Source organism: Phoxinus phoxinus (assembly GCF_949152265.1).
Source record: "Phoxinus phoxinus genome assembly, chromosome: 18".
NCBI lineage: Eukaryota > Metazoa > Chordata > Actinopteri > Cypriniformes > Leuciscidae > Phoxinus > Phoxinus phoxinus.
In genome coordinates, this window is record NC_136893.1 from 29,100,860 (window position 1) to 29,124,447 (window position 23,588).

Here is a 23,588-nt window from a genome sequence, read left to right on the forward strand (position 1 = left end):
GACAACGCCTCAATTGCATATTTAAAAAATACAAATTCAGTACATGTAATACAAATATGTTTGCAATTATTAATGTAAACCAATCAACTGGTGAAGTATGATGATATTTATTAAGTTAATTTTAGTTTAGTTTTTTTTTTACCCTGGGGTGTCTTGCCTTAAAATTAAGATAAATTCTGTGTCATCGAATTTATGTGTACAGATTTTCAAGACAGTTAACGTTCGTGAACAGCCCCTTTCTGCGTATTGTCTACGCAGTCCCACGTGTCTGCGGTGTGAGGAGAGGCCTCGGGGCAACTGCGCAATGCTGAGCGCACACATGACGCGCGTGAACACAGGATCCGCGCGCGCGGGCTCAGCTCAGCTCAGGCAGCAGTTGGAGGTTATGAGCGCACACTAAACATTAAACACACACACAGTCTGCAGACGATTATTCATAACAAACACACACATCTTACACGTATAATAGTGTGGCGCGTCCTGAGAAATGTAAGACTTCTGCAAAACAGCGAAGATATGTCCTGGCAAGCGTGTGGGTAAGAAAGAAAAACAACAGTTTTCAACATAACGTTAAGTGTTCTGTTAAAATAGCTGGAAATGTCCTCCACTGTGTCCGAAGAAATGACTATCAATGTGTCTGTCCACAAACTGATGCTCAGATCACCTAACGTCTGTGTATCAGCACGAGTGTGTGTGTTAGCAGCCGTTGAACCAACTGTCGAAGTTTTGTCGTATTATTTTGGTGTCTGAAATATAACGAGAACAACTTCAGTTTTACAGAGGAGAGATCTTTAGTAGACTGATATTAAAGTATGCATTATTAGAAACGAAAACATCTACTACAGCGTGAGGTTAATGGTATTTTTGTGAGTTGGTGGTTAGTTTGGTTCAGAACTAAGTTAGCCAGAAATGCTAACGTTAATCGTTAAGTTTAACTGTCGGAAATCGCTCACTCTCACCAATGTGTAACGTTAGTGTGTTTTCTTTTGTCGTGTTGAGAACAATTTTCTTTAATATACAGGTTGCCTATTTTTTATCTACGCATCTTTTTGATGTATAATATGCAAAAAATGTTCACCAACGGTCGTAGTTGTGCCCATAATGCAATGGGGCGAGAAGAACCGCACTGGTGTGTTGAAGAAGTCATGTCGGAAAGTCGTATTTACGAGTTGAACGCTCATGAACACCTCCACAATGTCGTAAATACAAGCGGGAAGCTCTGGATTTTCTCTAAGCCCCGATCTTCACGATTTGTGGGCGTGTCTGTGAGAAACATGGCGGAAAACCACAATACTAAAAGGTATTTAGCGGCGATATTGTCACACTTTTCTGTTTACAGCGACGTAAGCTAATTTCCTGCTCAGAATATGATAGCATTACGTAAGGGATAATGTACAGCAAGGCGGTTGTTATAGCGAACACAACCCCGACGGGCTGATCGCGACCCGACGCGGAGCCTGAAGCGGAGTGTATTCGCTATAACAACCGCCTCGCTGTACATTATCCCACTTATTACATGGCTACCTACCAAATAAATCAATAATTCGACACAAAATATTGATTTAAAAAGGAGTTTATTGATTTAAAACGATTTATATGGCTTCTGCTAAAGAAAATAGTCTGTTCCGTCTCTACGGTTAGAATCCTGCGTCCATGGCAACGCTCTGTTTTTCATGGCAACGCTCTGTTATACCAAAGTCCTTTTAGGCAAGTCGTGCCACTCGGCCGCCATCTTGGCAACGCCTCCGGGCAGCTATTTCGTACTAACAAGACCAGGCTCCTATCTAAATGAATGGGCAGAGAGTCAGAACTGCACTTTCTCTGGTCACCGGGACATCAAAACTGCATGAATAGAAACAGCAGTAAAATATGATATAAATCGCTGAAAAAGTTTGATGACTTTGCCCCAAAATAAGGTTTAAAACGCCTTTTTCCCCACAGGTTATACTTTTACTACGCATGCGCAAGGGTTCACGACACCAACGGGCGAAACCTCAACTGTGCGCATGCGTCAGTGGAACCAGACGATAGGCTTAAATGTTTCCCGGCGTGACTGTTGAAAGCAGATGATTGGCTTTCCAGCGGATTCAATCAAGCCATGTAATAAAATATAATATTAAGTTTAAATTTAAGTTTACAGTGGCTTCATAAATTATTTAAAAACATACAAAAGCAAAACACACTGATACACATTTCTATGTTCTTCATTTAGTGGAACTATAGTTTAAAAGCCTTGCTGTATTGTTGTGTAGTTAATTAAAAGAAGGTACACCGCCATCTTACTCCGACAACAGTGGCTTGACCGCACATGCTGCCGTAAACTCCACTTCCCACCTCGTGAACACGACCTTCCCAGGAGGACATGAGCGCACCGTTATGGGTACACACTGTAGGATTATTATCATTACTTTATTATAGTATTATTGTTTAATTCTACCAAAATAAATTTGTATCTAGAATAAATAGTAGTGTATTGGTGCTCTTGGATGCAGTGATATTGAACATGTTCCCTATATTCGTAAGCGGATCATTATTTTCATGTAATGGCAGATGAATGGTATGATAAATCCACACAGTTCTGAGGGTGGAATAACGTCACAATGCCCAGATTTACAGTCAGGGTAAAACCCTGTCATCTGCCCTAGTTGCCCAAAGTCAGAGCCAACTTGCAGAATTTGGTCAGTTTCCGATATATATATATTATTTTTTGTTAAATTTTTTGCTTCAGACATTTTGTTTGCATTTGTCATGTGTCTCGAATCGATGTTTCTGTGTGAGTTTATTGTTGTGTTATCTGGTGTTAAATAAGTGATATGGAGAGTTTGATCTATTGTACTAAAGTGATTCTTTCCACATGTTCAGGTACGGTATACGAGTCTGGCGATTAACTTGAGTCATTCTTCAGAAGCACAGCTGTGTAAAAGGGGAAGTAAGGTATGTTGCATGTTCTCTTTGTTTAAAGCTGAAGTCGGCAGGATTTTTTTTATCATATTCACTGAAACCGACACTATACTCTGACAGAGCAACATAAATCAGCCGCTTTTAGAAAAACCCTGCGCTTCTACCTCCACCTGGAGCCGCTCCCGGTTCTTCTGGTCCAATGCAGGGCTGTGTGAGATCTGACTGTCAATCACAGTTTGCGCACACACCATAGGACAAATTAATACAAAGAGACATAACTACTTGTATAAGTAGTTTATTTAAGTTTAAACATATTCGACAACGTATTACTACACAAAAACAGGTAAATCAACTAATGGCCGAGACCGCAGCCTCACTCTCGCTCGCAGGCTCTCTTTCTCTCTCGCCCTCACGCTCTCTGCGCATAACGGTTTAAATGAACAACAATAAACAAATGTTGAGTGCTGATCAAGAGTTTTGTGCAAGCAATTTAAGGTCGTGACTCTTGTCCCAAATATAGCAGGCTTCATTCAGTGATTGAAACAAATATTATTAACATTAATTGAAGTTTTCCAGTATGTAGAACCGACATTGAGCGCTCCGAGCGAGCTGTGCTGTGGTAAACATGAAACTTTTCCTTGACATGAAGCGGTAAATAATCACACCAGTGGAAGTGCATTAAAGGGGTGGTTCGGGATTTTGGACATCGGACCTCATTTTCAAGTTAGCCTAGTTGTTATTCATCAGTGGAGACAGTTTTCAAAAATGTTCATCCAGTCCTTCCAGTTGCTTAGTTCGCCGATGCTAGGCTAGCGCGAGTCAACGGTATAAGCTAGCCTGCCATTTAAAAACAGTTTTACCCACTCCACAGTACACCAAAATCAAATAAATTATAACGCCAGACTGTCGATGTAAATGTCTATTGAGAGAATAATGTTAGAAATCAAACTACCGTACCGGTACTCTTACATCTCAATGATCGCATTACATTTACAGGAACTAGTTTCTCAGCAGCGGCGGAATTTTACTTTGCTCCGGTTAGTAGTACTGCGCCGAAAAGTAAACACAGAACAGAAGCGCGCGCACTACAGACGGGACGTCTAGCTAGCTAGTAGTAGCCATGAACAACGATATTGAAAAACATTTGATTGTAAACTAAGGAATTGGCAACATGGTGATTCGTTGTGCATTTCGAAATTGTAAAAATAAACCAAATAGATGGTCATGCAAAAAGTTTCCACAAATTTCCATTGATCCAGAAAGGAACCAACTGTGACTTCTTTCTGCTGGCTTGGACAACGAGACACCGGCAGAGACTATTAAAGTTGCGAATTTGTAGTGATTATTTTAGACCAGACGACTTTGAAAACCCCATAATCGAAACGTTCATAAGTCACTGACAAGGAATGCAGTTCCAGCCGTCTTTCCATAAGCACCAACAGCAGATGAACAGGTAATAACTTTTGTTAGGCTACTAAAGCTATCTATGAAGCTAGTCCCTTTCATAACTGATAGAATGACAATGACAACGTTAGTGGAGGTAACGTTACAGTTCAATTTCTGCCCTTTTAGCATCCATCTCGATTAGTTCTTCGTCTGTGTATTCCGGCTCATACATGTACGGTTCGTTGAATAAAACACATTCCTCGTCTCCAAAGTCTGAAACATTGGCATGGCTTTCAAACGTGGCCATAGTCCTATGTTGATTTCTTAGTGAAATATACTCTGCGTCTGTAGTGATGAGTGTCAGCGGCAGGTAAATACACTTGCGTCATGTGGAGACTCTCGGTTGCCTAGGTAACTTAATATCAGTCCGCCGCTGCTGTAGACTGTGCTTATAAATACAGGGAACAAAGTGTAACTATTGCAATGTAATGAAAGGGTAGTTTGATTTCTAACATTATTCTCTCAATAGACATTTACATCGACAGTCTGGCGTTATAATTTATTTGATTTTGGTGTACTGTGGAGTGGGTAAAACAGTTTTTAATGGCAGGCTAGCTTATACCGTTGACTCGCGCTAGCCTAGCATCGGCGAACTAAGCAACTGGAAGGACTGGATGAACATTTTTGAAAACTGTCTCCACTGATGAATAACAACTAGGCTAACTTGAAAATGAGGTCCGATGTCCAAAATCCTGAACCACCCCTTTAAACTGCTGTATCTAACCTTAAGGGGCATGAGTAGGGTTGGGAATCGTAAGAAATTTTCCGATTCCGGTTCCGCCTAACGATTCCGGGTCCGATTCCAGTTCCATTAAAATTATTTAACAACTAATAAATAAATAATGCTTAATACTTAACTGAAACAATCCTTTTTGTGTTTATTACTTACTGTTAAATGAATTTAAATGGAAATTAAATATTATGTTTAAATGAACACCTCTGAACCTGTATTATACATTTTCTCTCTCCGTCTCTGCATAAAAGCTAAATATTTATATTTGAGTTATTGTTATAGTATACTGTCTCTGACGTTCCAGGAGCGGGTGTGGGTGTGGCGCATTGCGTGGTATCCACGCTTGGCGCGCTATGTTCAACATCTGGGAAAAATCTTACATAATATTGATACGGTATAGTTTATTACTACTGAAATCAGGGATGGCCCGATACCAGTATCGGGTATCGGGTCCGATATTGAGCTCATGTACTTAAAAATGCCCCGATACCAACAACCGATACCAGGCAGCGTGTGAAGCCTACAGTGTTTGTGTCCAGACAAAGAAACACTGACAACAAAAAATTATAATGGGGATAAAAAAGAAGGCTGTTTATGAAGTAAATATATCTTATTATTGAAATATTAAACAGAATATAGTAACGCCTATATAGCTGTGGTGCGCGAGCTGATAAGAGAAAAACGCGCAGTGGATTGAGCGCGCCCCAGCGACCTGGTCCGAGCGCATCAGACGTCAGTGGAAAGTTTGTAGTTCAGTCGGATGTCAATGGCAAAGAAAGTAAAACGAGGCATGTAGCTTATTATTAACGATAACCATTGACCATTGAGAGAGAGAGAGAGAGAGTGAGTGAGAGAGAGAGAGAGCGCACTTCTGTTGAATGCTCTTGATTGCTGATCGTTCACTCAGCACGTGTTATTTGGATTAAAACTAAATCTTATATGAAAGTAAAACATGAACTGTTACCTTATTTATGTTTAACGAGTGGTTGCCTGCATTATTACAGGACATTTGCAGGTCAAGAAGTTACATGAACTTCAAACATCCAAAGCACGCGCCCCGAAAACCAGCGTCTCAGCGCGCGAATACTGAATGGAAGTATTTCCCGTCTTGCGCTTGTATGGATGAATTCACACAAAACTATGTAAAATAGTGAAAAAAAATGTTTAGACATATTTAGTACAGCCTCCTTTGCATGTTAGCTTGTCACAGGTGTTTTGCTTCATCATTTATGAAATGAAGCCACACTTTTGACGTTCTCTTCGCCATGCTTGTGAACAAGAAAATATCTCTCGCAAATGAGTATAGCGTCGCGTCGTGTTAACGAGTGAACGTTGAGTGTGTGTGTGTGTGTGAGGGAGAGTGCGTTAATTGGTTGCGCTGCTGGAGGTTGCGGACAACGAAATTGATATTCATGAGGTGAGATATCTATTAAAGGAAACGCTCCCAGCGCTGTGCAGTTTGCAGTTTGTACATTTTGCACACACATTGCAGAAGAACCGTTTTTTGGACCGAAACGTAGGAATTTCGAACGGTTTCGTTTTTTCCCAAAAAACAGAACCGGTTTTCGGTTCCCAACCCTAGGCATGAGAGTTGTAAACATTCAAATTTTGGCCAGACTTGCCGACTACAGCTTTAACTATCTCCATCTGATGACTAACTTGTATCTTTATGTTCCTTTACATGTTTGCATGTCTTATCAAAACCATATTTCAGTCAATTTTGCAAAAACACAATTCCTATCACTATCACTGTGTGTTTTCTGCACACAGCTTCTCACTGGAGTTTGTGTACGGACCCTTTTTACATTTCTGGTAAAAAATAGTCGTCATAGTTGGGTAAACTTCTATAGCAGTGAATGGGAGATGACAGCAAATATAATTTTATTATTTGCATTTGCTCCAATCGCAAAAGAAAAAATATGTGATAGTTTCCACAACTTTCCAAAAGAGGAAAAAAAATAGAGAGATTATTAGCGTTGGTCAGGACAGAGAAAGATGTCAATCCCTCCGCTGTTATATTCAGAAACACTCAGCAGCGTTAATTCGTTTCAGAGTTTTTTGTCATTTACATTTAAAACAAAGTTTAGCATTAAAAATGTGTATTCAATTTAAAAAAAAGTTTGACTAGATTTGCATGAACTGTGGAAAAGCATCATCCCAGCCTGCTAACGGGCCGATAGAGGCGTATAGCGTTCGACTCCGTCCTGCAGAGTTAGATCCGAGCTCGAGTGTTGCATGCAGGGATATTTAAATGCAGTTCTGGATCCTGTTTGCACCCTCAATTCAAATCTAGGAAATTGAACTGGACAAATTCAAACATTACAACAAAAATAAATACAGCTGGAAGGTTTGGTGTGCTGATTCTCCTCTCTGTGTTTGCAGTGTAATGGAAGCTATGGTGAGTCTTAACCCGAAGTGTGTGGCTGATCTGGAGTCTGATATTGATGAAGATATCGAGCGGCTGAAGAGCAAATGGACTTCAAAAGAGGTGAGCGGAAGCACTGAGGTGCATTTACATCATTAATAAGATTGTAACGAAGTTCGTTGTTATGGGAAGGACGAGGTGCTATTATTTATTTAGCTTATAGTGTGCTACAAATCTGAGTTTGTGATTTATGTTTGGCTAACTTTTAGGACGAAAGTCTGGCGTCCCTCGTGGTGAGGTTTGGACGGGACGAGTGGGAACTGATTGCAGGCTACCTACCGGCAAGTGGTCTAATTTCAAGTGTTAACTCATAAATATTCAAATGTTTATGTGGATATTTGTGATTGTTCATATTTGAGAGATCGTAGTAACTGGAATTGTATATTATTGCAGGGGCGCTCTGCACAGGAATGCAGAAACAGATTCACGGTTGTCTTAGACCCCGAGCTCATTAAAGGAACCTGGACCAAAGAAGAAGATGAACGGGTGAGCATTGCTTGTCCTAGTGAGATTTGGAAATATCAGAGCTGGACAAAAGGCCACGGTTTTGTGTCACTTGCCCTACATTTAAATGTGATGCCATTGATTGAGTGGCACAGTTTGCTTCTGTGTTGATTTGCTCAAAGTGCTTGGAGCATTCATGGATATCCTCATTATTTTCCTAGAAGTATTGGTCTTGAAGGCATCAGATTAGAGAAGGGATCATCTTGTCAAAAGCTGTCTTCTCTTTCTGTAGCTCATTCAGCTGGTGTCTTTGTTTGGTGACAAGAAGTGGAGCACGATCGCAAAGCACCTAAAAGGGCGGCGGGGCAAACAGTGCCGAGAGCGGTGGCATAATCATCTCGACCCTTCTGTGATCAAGACACCCTGGACGACAGACGAGGATCTGCTCATTGTAAAGTGCCATTGTGTTCTGGGATCTCGCTGGGCACAAATTGCAAAGTTTCTCCCTGGAAGGTAATTTAGAGCTTCATTTTTTATATATTTTTAAATAGTCTTGTTTGTATTGTTAAATATATATATCATCGCTGTCCGATGAAAACCGCGTATGTCCATTTTGCAGATTTTGAGATTTTTCGACGGATAGAATTAGGGGTGTGCGATATTACGATTTTTGATCGTGGACGATTAAAATGTCTCCACGATCTGCTTTTGAAGAAATATCGTAGGATCGTCCATTTTATCAGTTTGCATTTCTGGCGCCTCCGTCTCAACATACTGTACAGCGCGACGTATATCCACATGAAATGCAGAGGAACGGGACACTGTAGTTCATAAAAATGAATTATTTGCATGTGCTTTAAAGCCTTGCCGGTTAAACATGTCATTCGCTGCTGATGCGCTGTTCTAACGGGCGCTTTTCTGAGCGCAATAGACCCGACGCGCGCACATGCACTAAAAGCCTGTCTAACAGCACCCGTTACTGAACTAAGTTATCTTATTGCGCTAATACTGTCAAATACACACAAGGTTTACATAAACAAAGTTGGTTATGTCTAAAGTGTAAGAACAATAGAAAAAATGAAGAAAAAATTTGCCTTGTCAAATGCGTGTAGACTCGTTGCGCGCAGATCTTAAAGTGACAGTAGCCCTAATAGTAAACATGCTGCCGCTTGTCCTTAAAGGGACAGTTACCCAAAAATAAAAATTCTGTCATTATTTACTCACTCACTCTAATGTTGTTCCAAACCTGTATTAATTTATATCTTGTGCTGAACACAAAAGAAGATATTTTGAGGAGTGTGGCTAACGGTTGCTGGTCCCCATTGACTACCATAGTGGGAAAAAACTATTATGGAAGTCACTGGGGTACATCAACTGTTTGTTTACCCACATTCCTCCAAATAACTTTTATTTTCAACAGAAGAGGGAGACTTATTCGGGTTTAAAGCGGCTTGAGAGAATTAAAATTTTTGGGAGAACTATCCCTGTTAATAAAACAACAAAATACAAAGAGCATCTCACTCACTCTTGACTGAGAACTTTAATAGTAGCTTTAATAAGAATCAATGTAAAATGTATATAGTGAAGTCGATGTTGTGTTTTATTTTCATATTTGTTCATTAAATGACTTTCTTCAATGCTGTTAAATACACCTGTAGCTGAAAAAATAAAGCACTGTTTTTTTTATTTGTATATTAAGTTGTGTATGTGTATCTTTGTTCTTAATTTTTAATAACAAAGACAATGACAAATATTTTTTATTTTCGCCACTTTGGCCTAAATGTCTGCCATTCTTTTTTATTTTATATTTTGTTACCTAAGGCTTTGTTTTTAAAATAGGGAAATTAGTTTGGCTGTGATGCTCAGTCACTTGCAAAATAGTAAAACCAACATGAAAAGGAATCGTGATAAAATCGTGAATCGTGATATTCCTGAAAAAAATCGTGATATGATATTTTTGCCATATCGCCCACCCCTAGATAATAGAATGTCCAGGTTCATTTCCGTATTCAGTATGCTTCACATGTCTAAATGACCAATGAAATAGTTGTGAAATCATGTCTTCTGATTTTCACGTATATCACTTTGGTGTCAAAGCTGTCAATCATGCCGCGTATCTCCTACCCTGTGGAGGCATCTCGCCGCGCCGGTCTCGTGAAGTTTCATCTTAAACCGGTGATTTATAGGTGAGTTATAGGCTAATGACAATAAATGTGTCTGAAAAAATAACTAGGCATTTTAATTGTTTATTAATAAACTGTTGTTTTCTAAATCAGTCTCGGCTAAAAACACATCTCCATCTCCGCTGTTAAGTGGATGCGCCTTTCATACGCATTACATAATCAGAATGTATTAGCTTTCGATTCGAATTTGTTCGTTTTAAAGTGGACATTTCAAGCTTTAGCTACATAGGCTATATTTAGTTTCAGTTCTCGCGCTCCAGTTCACGGAGATCATGAAAGCGCGCCTGATTGTTTTATTTTATTTTACAAAAGCACAACGTTTTCTTGTTATTGTGAGTTTACACAAATAAAAGTAGTTGCGAATAATGTATTATTATTTTCTGTATGACCAGAAATGATAGAGTATTTGAAGTTATTTCCACTGTTGATAGGAAAATGCAAGTGTTCCTGCCCGCGGCTCCGTGCCATGTAGTGCGCGCGCTCCACACTCCGCTCCACAAACCCTTGGATATGCGTCAAAATCTTGTTTATTTGTGATAATCTTAGCCCTGTATTATTATTGTCTCACCCGTATTATGAATGACATTTGACGAATTGCTTTGTTAATTTTTTGGATAAAAGCGTCTTCTAAATATGTAGCCTAATAAATGTTAAAATAATGATGATAATTATTATTATTTGCTTACACGGACCCCAAAAGTCAGGTGACTGTAAATGTGCAAAAACTGTTTCCATTGCAGTTTTGGGAAATATTCACTTTCTGGCAGGTGAAATACTGCATTATAATGGTTGTATTGGCATTCTAAAGGTATTTTAAGAGGTAAAAAGTAGACATTTAATAAACTGAGACGTATTTAATAATCTGAGACGTAGGCTATTTAATAAACTGAGCGTATTCATTTGTCAATATGAAACGCGACTCGGCCACTCTAATTAATGATCGGAAGAACGCGTATCGACCACCGTTATTACTGTAAAATATGCACGTATGTCCATTTAAACTCGATTTTGGTCAAATGTGGATTATATCATTACACTGGCAAGAATATGGTTACATTTAAAGATGCCGTACCAAGTATGACAACGCTACGTTCAACTGCTTTTGAAATTACAGTGTTTTTTTCACTTCCTGAAAAGTAACCGTTTTGGACATACGTGAGTTTCATCGGGCAGCGACGATATGTATTGCTATAGTTAGTGTTAAATAGGGTTGTAACTAAGGGTGTCACGATTTCGATTTTAAATCGAAATCGATCGAAATTAAGTCACAATCTCGATCATCGAATTAAAAAATGGAATCGTCGATGCTGCCACGCCCCCATGTCACGTTCGGTCGGCTTGTCAAGCGGAAAAAAACACGCGTGTTGAAATGCTGCGAGTCAACCTCCTCTGGGAGCCGCACACCCGACGAGAAGCGCCGCGTCTATGACAACTCGAGGTATCGCACACCCGACGAGAAGCGCCGCGTCTATGACAACTCGAGGTATCGCACACCGGACGAGAAGCGCCGCGTCTATGACAACTCGAGGTATCGCACACCCGACGAGAAGCGCCGCGTCTATGACAACTCGAGGTATCGCACACCCGACGAGAAGCGCCGCGTCTATGACAACTCGAGGTATCGCACACCGGACGAGAAGCGCCGCGTCTATGACAACTCGAGGTATCGCACACCCGACGAGAAGCGCCGCGTCTATGACAACTCGAGGTATCGCACACCCGACGAGAAGCGCCGCGTCTATGACAACTCGAGGTATCGCACACCTGACGCGCGCACTTTCTCAGTTTATGACCTGCAATATTATGGAATTAAGATCTTGTCTATGTTATGAGGCTACTCTACAATTAAATACGTTGCTTAGTCTGCAGTCTGAAGCACTTTATCTCAGAGAGCGTCCGTTAACTGAATGTATCCTGAAAATCAGATAACATCAGCAATTTTCATTCAACCAGCTGATTTCTGTAAATGAATGTAAAACATGTAGGCCTATATTGCAGCACAGTGTGAAGTCACGAGACAAATAAATGTATATAAAATGTATTAATTTAAAATAAATGTAATATAAAACTATGTAAATGGCGCTCTGTGGCGCGGCAGGATTAATTTTGAACAAGGTCCCGAGCCGTTGCTGGGCGCCGCGGACAGACGCCGAATGGCGCCGCCGGTAATGTGTGTGTGTGTGTGTGTGTGTGTGTGTACACTCAGAGAATAAAGTGTTAGAATTTTAAATAGATAGATTTATCTGTTAAACTGTTTGTTTGTTTGTTTTGTTGTGAACTTGAATGTCATCTTCTGTGAAGAAGGGGTTACAAAGGAGAAAATCGCAGGTTATTTCGCTTAAGTTTCCAATTGACTAAAGATATAAGTTATTGTTACATTGTGTTCTTAATAAATGTTTTAAATTTGACATTTGGTCTAAATTTAAATTTGGTCTAAAAATGGCATAGCAACCTGTGCTTTAAAAAAAAAGAAGAAAAAGTAAAAACCGAGAATCGAATCGAACTGTGACCTTAGAATCGAAAATTTAATCGAATCGAGGATTTGGAGAATCGTGACACCCCTAGTTGTAACGGAACGAGATTTTCACGATATGATTACGGTCTCAGAAAATATTAGGTTTCACGGTATTATCAATTATAATTATTATCATCAGTTAAAATGACTGTTGAATAAAAACAAGTTAAACAAATACTTTATTATAACAAACTTGAAACTAGGCTTGCTACGATAGTCGGTGTTACCGGTGTTACACGGTGTTCAGTCGCAACACCAGTTTCATCACTTGCCCACCGCAGCACCGCAAAAAAAAGTTTAAAGCGTTAAAAATATTTAACACTATTACGCAGTATCCGTTTTTTTCTGTCACCCATTGACTAGCGTTATATGATCACGCTCTTATTAATGTGAATGCTTTTAAACCGTTCAAGCGCGACAAGACTAAAGAGACCACGCTGTAAGTCCTGCCTATTACACACACACACACACACACACACACACACACACAGAAAAGACGCGCGTCAGTATCGAGTTCTCTTTCGGTCTTGAACAAACCATAACACACAAATGATGCCAAAATGTCCATTTTGTCGAGTGTCCTCATAAGAGCAGTCTTAATAAAGTCTAAAATAAACGTAGAGATTTGTGAGAAAATGTGACTCGTGTCAGATCGCCTCTGTCAGCAGCGGCCGGTCTTAGTGTCATTAATGTTAATCAAAGGTAAGAGAGTAAATGACTCACTCAGACCCGGCGCCAGGAGGATTATTATACCGGTAGCCTAATAATCATGAATGCACTCCGCTATCTTTTAACACATCTCCGGCGAACGGCTTCTTCACGCAAAAGAAACACTCATCAGTGAAATGCAGCGACCTGTGGCGTTTCCTGATGGATCGAGGTTGTTCGTTAACTTCATTTTATACGTTTAATTTATACGAGACTGCTGTGAGTAGTCAAACTTCATTAATGAAACAGAAAATCAGAGGGAATCATTTATTTAATGTTTTTTTTTTTTTTTTTTTACCAGTTGGCCGGTCTCACAGCTTTCATAGTTTTCAGTTACATGACTGGTGCATAAACCTGGAGTGTTATTAAAAAAATAGATTTAGGTTTATTCATATTTAGAATTTTTACATCGCCCCCAACCGCCTCACTGTACATTATCCCTTACGTGATTACTGTTATAATGTTAGGCATTGTACTCAGCTCAGTTTCCTACTGGTAATGTTTGGTGATGTTTGACAGGACTGATAACTCCATAAAGAACCATTGGTATTCAACCTTAAAGCGTAAGATGGACAAGGGCACCTATAAGATGGAGGACGTGGATTTGAGTGATCTGGGGATCTACCTGACGCTAAAGGAAACATCTGCTTCCACAAGTCATGAAAAGGTATATCTCTACCCTGTACTGTTGTGTTAATATCCAGTTTGATTAGCACTCGATCTGGCAGAATTCTTGACTTTTGCTGTTTGGTCAGACTGTGGTCAGTAGGGCTAGGCGATCTGAGGATATTATTGTATATAGCGATGATATTTCACAAGTGGCCGATGCTGATTTCAGCAGTCAGATTATCAACGATACTGGAAAAAATGTCACATGTTAAAACTAGGAAGTTGCCACATATATTCTATGTAGTTACCATAACTGTGTTTTTGATACTCTGAGTCAGTTAAAGGAAAGCATTTAAGGCATTACGGATGAGATGCCAGGTATCGTATAGGTTTTTTATAAAAAATATAGTTTTTTTGATGGTCAATAAACCTTTGAGAGCACGTGGCCGATATAATATATATATATAGTTTAGAAATATTTTGCGGGATTATCAGAAGCAAAAGTCGTCATAATTTGGTAAAATTCCATATCGATGAGTGAGAGAATACATTAAATATAGTTTTTGTGTTACCATTTGCTCAAATAGCTAAAGAAAAACTCCACAATAGCGTTTTCACAACTTTTAAAAAGAGTAAAACAATAGAGAGCGATTGATAACGGCAGTCAGAAGAGAGAAAGATGCCAACTTTACCGTCACTCCCTTAGCCACTGTATTAGAAACTCCCACACAACAGCGATAACTTGTTTTTTTGTCATTTTGATGCAACGGTAATATAATACTAATTACAAAACGATTAGTTCCAATCCTTGATTCTGATTGGCCAATAGCTGTGTTTTATTCACGATAAAACACGGCTATGACCGCTTCACCCAACGGCTCTATGTATCACTACACAACACCCCTAGCAACTGCTCTTAGCAACGCAAACACATGTTTGATCTCACAGATATTGTTCATTGAAGCTATAGTAGAGTATTATGAGAGATCGAGTTAGCGAGTGTACCTGCTGCATTTACAGTAGATATAGCATTTTCCTTCAGCTCAGTCCTATATATTGATAATAAAAAAATCTGTTTGAATGTCCGCTGTGATATCTTGTCCTTTTAACAGTTAAGGGGTTTCCCCGAGCCCATAGTCTTCTGTCAGTGTCGTCTTCCTTCTCCGTGATCACAAGTTTGAGTCCTTTCAATGTAAAAGTCTTCTTACTGACTGACTCACTCAAACACAGTCTTTGTCTCCATCTAACGGCGAAATAATGTGTGTAACTTCTGCTGCTGTTCACGGTCAGGGACTATTTTTTCCAGCGGAAGGAAGGCTTTTAGTGATTTTTACTTCATGAAAGTTGCATAGATACATATCTTTTGGCTTTAATTGTTGTATTGTGTGGTAACCGTTTTATAAAAGCAATAAGGTACTCGAGGAAAGTGCTGTATCGTGAATAACAAGGTTCCCGCAGGGTCTTAAAAAGTCTAAAATTCTGAACTTTAAATTTAAGGCCTTTAAACGTCTTAAAAACGGCCCGATTTTCATCCGAGGTCTTAAATTTAATTTAGTCAGGTCTTAAAAATGTTTTACCCTCGTTCATTTCCTGAAATGCTGGCCACACAAAGTTATTACAAAGTAGCAAAAAAGTATCGAGTCGTAGCCTACAAAGCGGAGCTGTAGCAGGGGTCTCCGACACGGCGCTCGCGAGCTCCAGTAGCTCGTGCCCTGATTGGCAGTAGATACCAAAGAGGCCGTTCATATATTGCGTCTTTTGCGCGCTCAAGTTCGTTATTTCAAATTTAGGCGCGCGGCAAGCGCACTCATATTAGAAGCAATGCGGCCGTTTTTTCCAGGCGGAGCGAGATAAAAAAAAACCTAAACTTTTCAGAATTCTGCAAGCGCACCGCAGGTCGTGTGACAAGAACCAACCAATCCGCTTCACCCTTTCCGTAACAACATTGAAAGCTCAGTCAACATGAAGGATGGGGGTGCACCGTGCACCCAAACACTACAGGTGTTTTTTTCTTCTCCGTAAATAAATAATGGCTACAGCAAGTGTTTATCAGTGGTGGAAATCCATTAGCTAGCTACTGTCGTTGTGGAGAGCGCAGTGCATGGTTGCATAGCAACGACAGACGCAACGGGAAAATCAGACCAAATCTTACTATTAATAATAAAAAATAAGCTAATCTGCATTGTAAATGTCAGTAATTTATCCTTTTTTTGACACATTAATTCTATAAAAAAATATTTAAAGGCTGAAATACGTGAGGTTTATCTTTTTATAAAACCTTTTTTGTCAAAACTTCATTTGAACTTGTACATGTTATTAGATGACATGTTGCAAGACACTCTTTTAAAATCTAGCCATCATTTTTTATGTTATTATTTTAATGTTTATGTAAACAAAAAGTGCATATTGATGCTAATTTTATTTGTTATTTGTTGGTTAATGCGTCATGTAGGTCTTAAATTTAAATCTTTATGGTCTTAAAATGTCTTAAAAAGGTCTTAAATTTGACTTACTGAAACCTGCAAGAACCCTGGAATAAGTCACGTGCCTAACAACGCCCTTCAGCCGGGACTTATTCACGATACAGCACTAGCCTCTCGTACCTTATTGCTTACGTATAGTGTTATAAAAATACATACATAGTTTTAAAAATGAAAACAAAAAAAGTAGCAAGATTTACGATGCTGATGACCGTTAAAACTCTTGTGCTAAGGAAACGACTGAGGCATTTGTATTACAGTCCGTTTTATTTATACTGGACTGGATCGGCATGGAAGTGAGCGGTTAAGCAAACAGAATGACTGTGGAAAAGCGGCTATTGTAATTGGGATAAATTAGAAGTAAATGTGTTTGCCTGCACTTGTGATTTTAATGTTTGATTTTAACCCACAGTCAATATGTGCAACGGAGCCATCGCCCCGGGTGAGGCCGATGAAGAGGAAAGCCTCAGAAAACCCCCTGAAGGCCACCAGTCCACCCCTCTATCCGTGTTCATCCTCACCCGCTTTCTCCAGAAGCCCCTCCATTGTGGACTCGCAACATAAAGCGTTTGTAGATGATGTTTTGCAAATGATTGCCGAGGACATGCTGCCGCTAAACTTCACTGAAGGTTGTGGGTTTCGTAAGTTCATGACTTCAGTGGGTCCCCAACACCCGCAGCTCTCGCAGCGCACGATCGCTTCACAACTGTATAGCGCTGTGGAGAAAACCATCAAGCCACAGCTGATCCAACAGCTCAGGAGGTGTGTGTCGCTGAGCGGAGGCCGTAATGTGGTTCACATCACTGCTGATATTTGGGCCAGTGAACATACAGAACCTCTTCTTGCCGTTCAGATGCATTTCCTTGATGACGACTGGAACGTTCACAGGCGAACTGTGGCTTTTCGCCATTTGCAGTGTAAACAGTTTACAACACAGATCGGAGCAGAAATCGAGTCCGTTCTTCTGAGCTATGGGCTTTTCCCCCATAACATCGGCTACAGTATCATCCACGAGGCCAAGAACACTCTTGCTACCCATGATCTCTTCTGTGACTACAAGATCATGTACTCCGCGCAGAAGAGCGACCCCGATGAAGAGGAATTATTGAGTTTTCTGGACGATCAGGTCACCATAGAGGATTTCTCCATAGCTGAAGTATCTTCCAGCAAACATCTGGACTGTATTACTACCCTCCTGCATTGCGTGATTAAGGAGGCGATAAAGAGATCCAGAGTTGTTGAGCGTATACTACACGAGGTGCTAAGCGTGGTGTCTTTTTTTCGCCGCAGCTCCTACTGGCTTGAGGTTCTTGCAAAGAAATACAAGCTCTCACTCTCTGGCACGTTCAGCACAAGCAGCTACACCTGGAACTCCACGATCACCATCATCCGTGAGCTCATGCAGGAGTCCGTGTGGGACTTGGTGATGGCCCTTGTGGATCAAGCCCACACTGAGGCGAACAGCTGCCACGTTTGTCCACCCGTGGTTCATGTTACACGTGATCAAGTCGTGGAGTTTGTTGGTCTAATGGAGCCTTTTGAAGAGGCGGTGCAAGTGCTTCAGGAAGACGGCATCACCTTGTCCCTCATCATCCCTACTATCATTGGACTTGATAAAACGCTTGAGACCAATGCCACAAAGTTCAGCCTTTTCTGCGCATCCCTCCGTTCTGGTCTCCGTTCTTACTTCCAACCTCTTATTTTGCGAAGAGATTTGATACTAGCCACAGTTCTGGACCCACGAATCAAGCTTCAACCCTTTGATAATGGAAAAGAGAAATTCAAGACTAGCACACTGTTTACGCCGTCAAAACACCGTGCCTCTTTAGTTGTGGAGTCGGCACTGAGTGAAGCCGCAAAAGAGACGGGACGTGATGACCCAGAACATGTTGCTCTGCAGTCCGCTGAGCTGACTCAGTATTTATCTGAGCTCTTGTCTGGGGAAGATGTTTCCGTGCAAACCTTCTGGAAAGAAGCGACCCGCTTCCCTCGCCTACAAAGCATTTGCCGCAAATGGTTGGCCGTCCCAGCATCTTCCGGGGGGTTTAAGAGACTGTTTCCTCTAGCAAGCTGTGTTGTGCGGGCCCGGAGAAGCAAGCTAACGCAGCACACGACCGAGCGGCTTCTGCTGTACCGAGAGCATCTGAGGAAGCACAGCAAAACTGCAGCGGAGTGACTACTGAGCTTTCCTGGAAGGAACTGGGAAAGATATAAAACGTACCCCTTTTTTTTTTTTGATTCAGTGGATTTTTTTTTTTTAATTGAGTGACTTTTCATGAGCATGCCACTGACAATAAACCTGAAACTTGAATAATCTTGAAACTTTTGACATCTAGAACTACATTAGTTGTCAAATTGTTGTTTCACGTATTTCTGAATGACAGACTCAAATCACATCAATTAGCTTCGTCTGGCTACCTCTTTATGATTCTGTAACGTGATTGTCTTAAAGACACTCGTTGTGCGGAAATAAGTGTGAACATTTGGTTAAAGTTGCAGTGAGCGATTTCTGAGAAATACTGTTGATGTTTGAAATCAAGCCAAGCAAACACACACCTCCCGTTATTGCTCCGGGCCCAAAATGCATGAACACGCAATGTAAGAGTGGATGTGCCTTTATCAGAGCTGAAGCCAAGCAACATAATGCTTCGTGACAAAAACATAAAATGAACAAGTTTATACAAGCAGGATTTGATTGTTTGTCCCAGCAGCTCCAGGCAAACACACTCTCTGTCCTGTTACATAGCTAACATCACATCAACAGCATATCTGTGGTTCTGTGAAACAGCAAAACCGATGCTACTCGCGTACGGAGCAGAAGCAGCGCCACCTCAGCGTCTGTTTTCAGGCCTTCCCGCTCTCTGACAAAAGCTTTTCTAATATTAACTCAGGTCCTAAAGCTCATAACCTTCTTCTTCCAGTGATATTCCTCGGAGCTTTTCTCTTTTGTAAACTAGTCGACAAAATAGTACAACAGCTGCTACTAGTGGACACTGACAACAGTAGTCGACATTTAAAGGTGATGCATATCTAAATAAGTTTGGAAAATGTCCATATATAGGTGAAAATGCCCCAGGAAATCAATTTAAGGTGGCAAATATTGCCCTTTCATAAAAATGATAATTTCTGTCAACACGACTGACCAAAGTGCTGTACAGAGGTTCAGAAGGAAGGAAAAAGGTAAACAAACATCGCAGCTAAAACACAGTTAAAAAAGTTAATTAACAATTAAAAGTATATATATAAGCCATGGAAAACAAGTGTGTTTTTAGTAGAGACTTAAAAGTGGTCAAGGAGGGGCTATCTTAATTTCTAAAGGCAGACCGTGCCTTTCCACAACCGTGGCCCAACCACAGAAAACTCTGATCCCCTCTACGCTTGAGTCTGGAGTGTGGGATAAGAGAAGGGCACTGGGTCTCTTCTTCTTGGAGTATATGGTTGCTTTTTGCAATTTCTGTCACTGCTGTGAACTGACCACTGCATAGAATATGAAAAATATATTTGTGAGTCAGCTGTCAACAACAGGCCTAAACCAGCCGTACCAGTACAAAAACACAATCAGTAAAATATCATCTAATTATTATCGACAAAACTTTGAAAATATCGAGATATGTTTTTGTCAATATTGCGCACTACTAACGGTATTAATTTTGATGTCTTAAAAGGACTTAAAAAGCCTTAAATTTGACTTTAAAAACACACTCTTTTGCCCTATCTGATTATTCTGATCCTGTACCGAACTGTGATGGGCAACAAAAAGCAGGTGTGCTTAATCAACCAGTGGGAGACGGGCGTCAGTCTGTCTCACCATCTTCTCTCTGAGAGTGTGTATTATATTCAAGTTTGATCCATGACCTACTGCAGACATGCTTTCAGATCTGCCTCCATGCCCACTCTACATTTTGTTCTCGTCCAATAAGTCGTTCCTCTCAGACTCGCATCACATTGAGAGAAGAAAAATCGGTCGCAAAGTGTGTTGTGGTCAGTTCAGCCATAGTTGAACTGGACACAATAGTTGTTCTTGCTTCAAGGACAGGCTGAGCCAGTGAATGCCAAAAAAGCTTTCTGTGATCAGGGTCTGATTAAGGAGAGCAGCAACACCTGCTGATCCAGTGGCTTCAGTCTGTTAAACACTGGAGGAGTCCGAGCTGGTCAGGGCCGGTGTGTAGATCAGTCCTCACGTGAGCTCTCACATGTGGGGATAAAAACCTCAATGTTGCTTCTGAAAGAGAAATGCCTTTGTATTTGTTTTGCTGTATACCATGTACTAATGCAAATAAAGTTTATTAAAAAAAGTAAATATTCACCGTATTTGTCAACTTGTCATTAACTGAAGTGACAGAAGAACTTGTCGAAATACTTGTTTTATTATTTAAACTGCATTGCCATTTATCATGAGTGTCTTTAAATGGAAAGATATATATTGCAACAAACTTGTTTAATTATTACAAGTTAAAAAGTTGAATTATTATACACATTACCAGGAAACTCATTATTATTATTAATAATATTATAGATGTCCAACAAACAAATTAATATACAAAGGATTATTTTATTAAAAAACCAAGATAATGATGCGCATGCATTGTGGTGGTAATAAATTGGCTCAAAATTTATTTTAAAATGAACCAAAGTATGGTATACAGTACCTAACTATATATTTCAAAAAGTAGGTGGTATAGAGTTCATACTGAAATATGTATATGATATTAACAAAATACCCAGTAAACAAGTTTCCACAAAGCATTACTTTCATGGACTCTTTATGTATAGTCATGTTTTCCCTCCATAAATGTACCATTTGGAATAATATAAATACGGGTTAGAAACAAATCAATATTTTTTAAGAACTGGTTTGAAAAAGGAATTTTTTGGGTTAAACAGTTGATCAAAAGGATGGTGTTTCATATAATTATACTGACATTGTTCATTCAAAAGTTGTTTATAACTTTTCAGTTGATCCATTTGAATGAAACCTTTATTGCCCCGAGGGGAATTTGTTTTACACTCATGGGAGCCACAATAAACATAAACACAACAAACAGAATAAAAATAAAAACAATAACACAGCAAATAGTGACATTTGGTTTTACATGCAATTCCCAAGGAATTTTAGAGGCTATCAGAATATAATAACAATAATTACTCTTCGCAAACAGTTGAAGAATTTAATTATATTAAGCTGCAGGGCAAGGATTTCACAAGTTTTCTTGTGTTCCCTTCTTCAATCTAAACGTTTACTTGCTGTTACTACTCACTGGGATTTTCTTTTTTTTTTTAAATATCTTGATTTGAGTACAATTTGGATGAAGCCTCATAAGTATTGCATCACAAATAAAGTGAAAGAGGTCATATAATAAAAAAAAATTCATCGAGTTTACCCTATTAAGTCAGTTGTGGTACAGCTTTTTAAAGTGAACATGGAAGATATTTGTGTGTTTTTTTTGTAAAATACAATAAAATCCATTGATACTAATCTATTTTGGGAGTGTCTCAAGACCCCAAAACGTAGGAAAGACCTCAGTAATGTTTTTCATTTGATGGTGATAAAAATATTTTCTTTATATTTGATTGAATTATTATACTTGCTTGTTACTATATTCATAAATTCAAATGGAATGAAAAAATGGCACATTTTAAACAATTAAAAATGTATGTTATTTATTTATGGTTATATTTAGAAACAATATCCAAAAGTAAAAACTTAAAAGCAAGGAAAACTATGGGGCTGTTTAACAGGTACAAGTTTTTTCTTTTTCTTTTTTTTTCTTAGTTTTTTCCACCTTTTGTTTCCCCCTGACATGGATGGTTATTCCTCCTGACGTGTACTTCTGTATGTAAATTATGTTTTGTTCTTATAAAAATGCATTAAAAAAAAGTGGAAAATGATCAAAAAATCTTGCTGTGCCTTTAGATGTCAGAAATGTAATATAAAAAAGATGGTCTTCATATTTATAGTGAATACTGTCGTGAAGACGCCCTGTGCAGATAAACACAGACAGTTCTGGTTGCCAGCCACAGTCTGGACTGATCAAAAATGATGATTAGTCTGCTATTAAAGCATAATATTCACATATGCAGTTCATAGGGACATAATAGCTTTACAGTTAAAGCATGAAATAGCCTACTATTCAAACCTATAACGTTTTATATAGGTAACATTTAAGCATAACATCTTACAACTTTGATTTTTTTCCTTGCAATTGTGAGATGATATTACAATTCGGAGGGAGAAAAAGTCAGAATTTGTTACTAACGTAGTAACCTTGGTTCCCTGAGAGTAGGGAACGAGTATTGCGTAGCTTATACGCAGTGGGGAAGCTCCTTTCCTCGAGAATATTGAAGCTTATATTTAGCTCTGACAGGACAGAGCACATCAAGCTTCCCCGTCGTTCGCCGAGGGTGGAAGTGCTGATAAGGTAATGACCTGCGCTCTGAACGGAGTTGAGAGCACTTTAGGTACATAACCATCTCTTGGTTTGAGAGTGACTCTGGACTCACCAACCCCAAATTCCAGGGAGGATGAACTCATGGAGAGAGCCTGCAGATCGCCCACTCGCTTAACTGATGCCAAGGCAAACAGGAGCACAGTTTTCAGCGAAGTGGCTTAAGATCAGCCGACTGAAGCGGCTCAAACGGGGAACCCTTCAGGGGCCGAAGGACCGTGGAGAGGTCCCACGTTGGCATAGAAGGGGGCCGAGGGGGGTTTGTCCTCTTGACCCCTTTGAGAAAGCGAACCACGAGGTCGCTTTTCCCTAATGAATGGCCGGCCACGGGAGCATGGTATGCTGCTATGTCCGCCACATATATCTTGAGTATGACTGGACTGGACTTCACATGACTGGAGTTCGAGGTCCCTAGCTGTGCACCAGCTGGTGAACACCGACCACTTCGAGGAATAGAAACGTCTCGTAGACGGCGCCCTAGCCTCAGTGATAGTATCAGGACTCGTTGAGGGGCCACACATGGAGGGCCCACAACATCCTTCCTCATTGGTACAGGCCAGGGGGCTGTGTCCATCATCTGTGCCAGCTCTGGGAACCATACCTGGGTCTTCCAGAGCGGAGCTTCCATTCCCCGGGGGGAGTTTTGTCTTGAGACAGCATATCCGCACCCAGATTCTGGATTCCCGGGACATGAGCAG

At 40.0% G+C, this 23,588-nt stretch overlaps 1 protein-coding gene across 6 annotated transcripts; it reads left to right on the forward strand.

Annotated features, from left to right (window-relative positions):
- The first annotated feature begins 264 nt into the window (after nucleotides 1-264).
- mybl2a (v-myb avian myeloblastosis viral oncogene homolog-like 2a) lies at nucleotides 265-22,222 on the forward strand. Of its 6 annotated transcripts, none has more exons than XM_079589727.1 (9): nucleotides 265-536; nucleotides 2,863-2,934; nucleotides 7,463-7,568; nucleotides 7,715-7,786; nucleotides 7,899-7,991; nucleotides 8,242-8,462; nucleotides 10,047-10,135; nucleotides 13,875-14,022; nucleotides 16,857-22,222. In XM_079589727.1, exons 7-9 carry the CDS (start codon nucleotides 10,056-10,058, stop codon nucleotides 18,618-18,620), a joined length of 1,992 nt encoding a protein of 663 aa, XP_079445853.1. In that variant the 5' UTR covers nucleotides 265-536; nucleotides 2,863-2,934; nucleotides 7,463-7,568; nucleotides 7,715-7,786; nucleotides 7,899-7,991; nucleotides 8,242-8,462; nucleotides 10,047-10,055; the 3' UTR covers nucleotides 18,621-22,222. The 6 variants fall into 6 exon arrangements, with proteins under 6 accessions (XP_079445853.1, XP_079445849.1, XP_079445854.1 ...); XM_079589728.1 differs by having other exon boundaries at nucleotides 322-536; nucleotides 2,863-2,929; XM_079589725.1 differs by lacking the exon at nucleotides 10,047-10,135 and adding an exon at nucleotides 2,253-2,389 and having other exon boundaries at nucleotides 351-536; nucleotides 16,857-22,221.
- The last annotated feature ends 1,366 nt before the right edge of the window (nucleotides 22,223-23,588 follow it).

Bases quoted from the DNA above. Each gene is read 5' to 3' on its own strand.
- mybl2a (XM_079589723.1), top strand. From the start codon at position 7,467: ATGGAAGCTATGGTGAGTCTTAACCCGAAGTGTGTGGCTGATCTGGAG. The intron at 7,787-7,898 runs GCAAGTGGTCTA...ATATTATTGCAG, and splicing joins TGATTGCAGGCTACCTACCG to GGGCGCTCTGCACAGGAATG. The intron at 8,463-13,874 runs GTAATTTAGAGC...GATGTTTGACAG, and splicing joins GCAAAGTTTCTCCCTGGAAG to GACTGATAACTCCATAAAGA.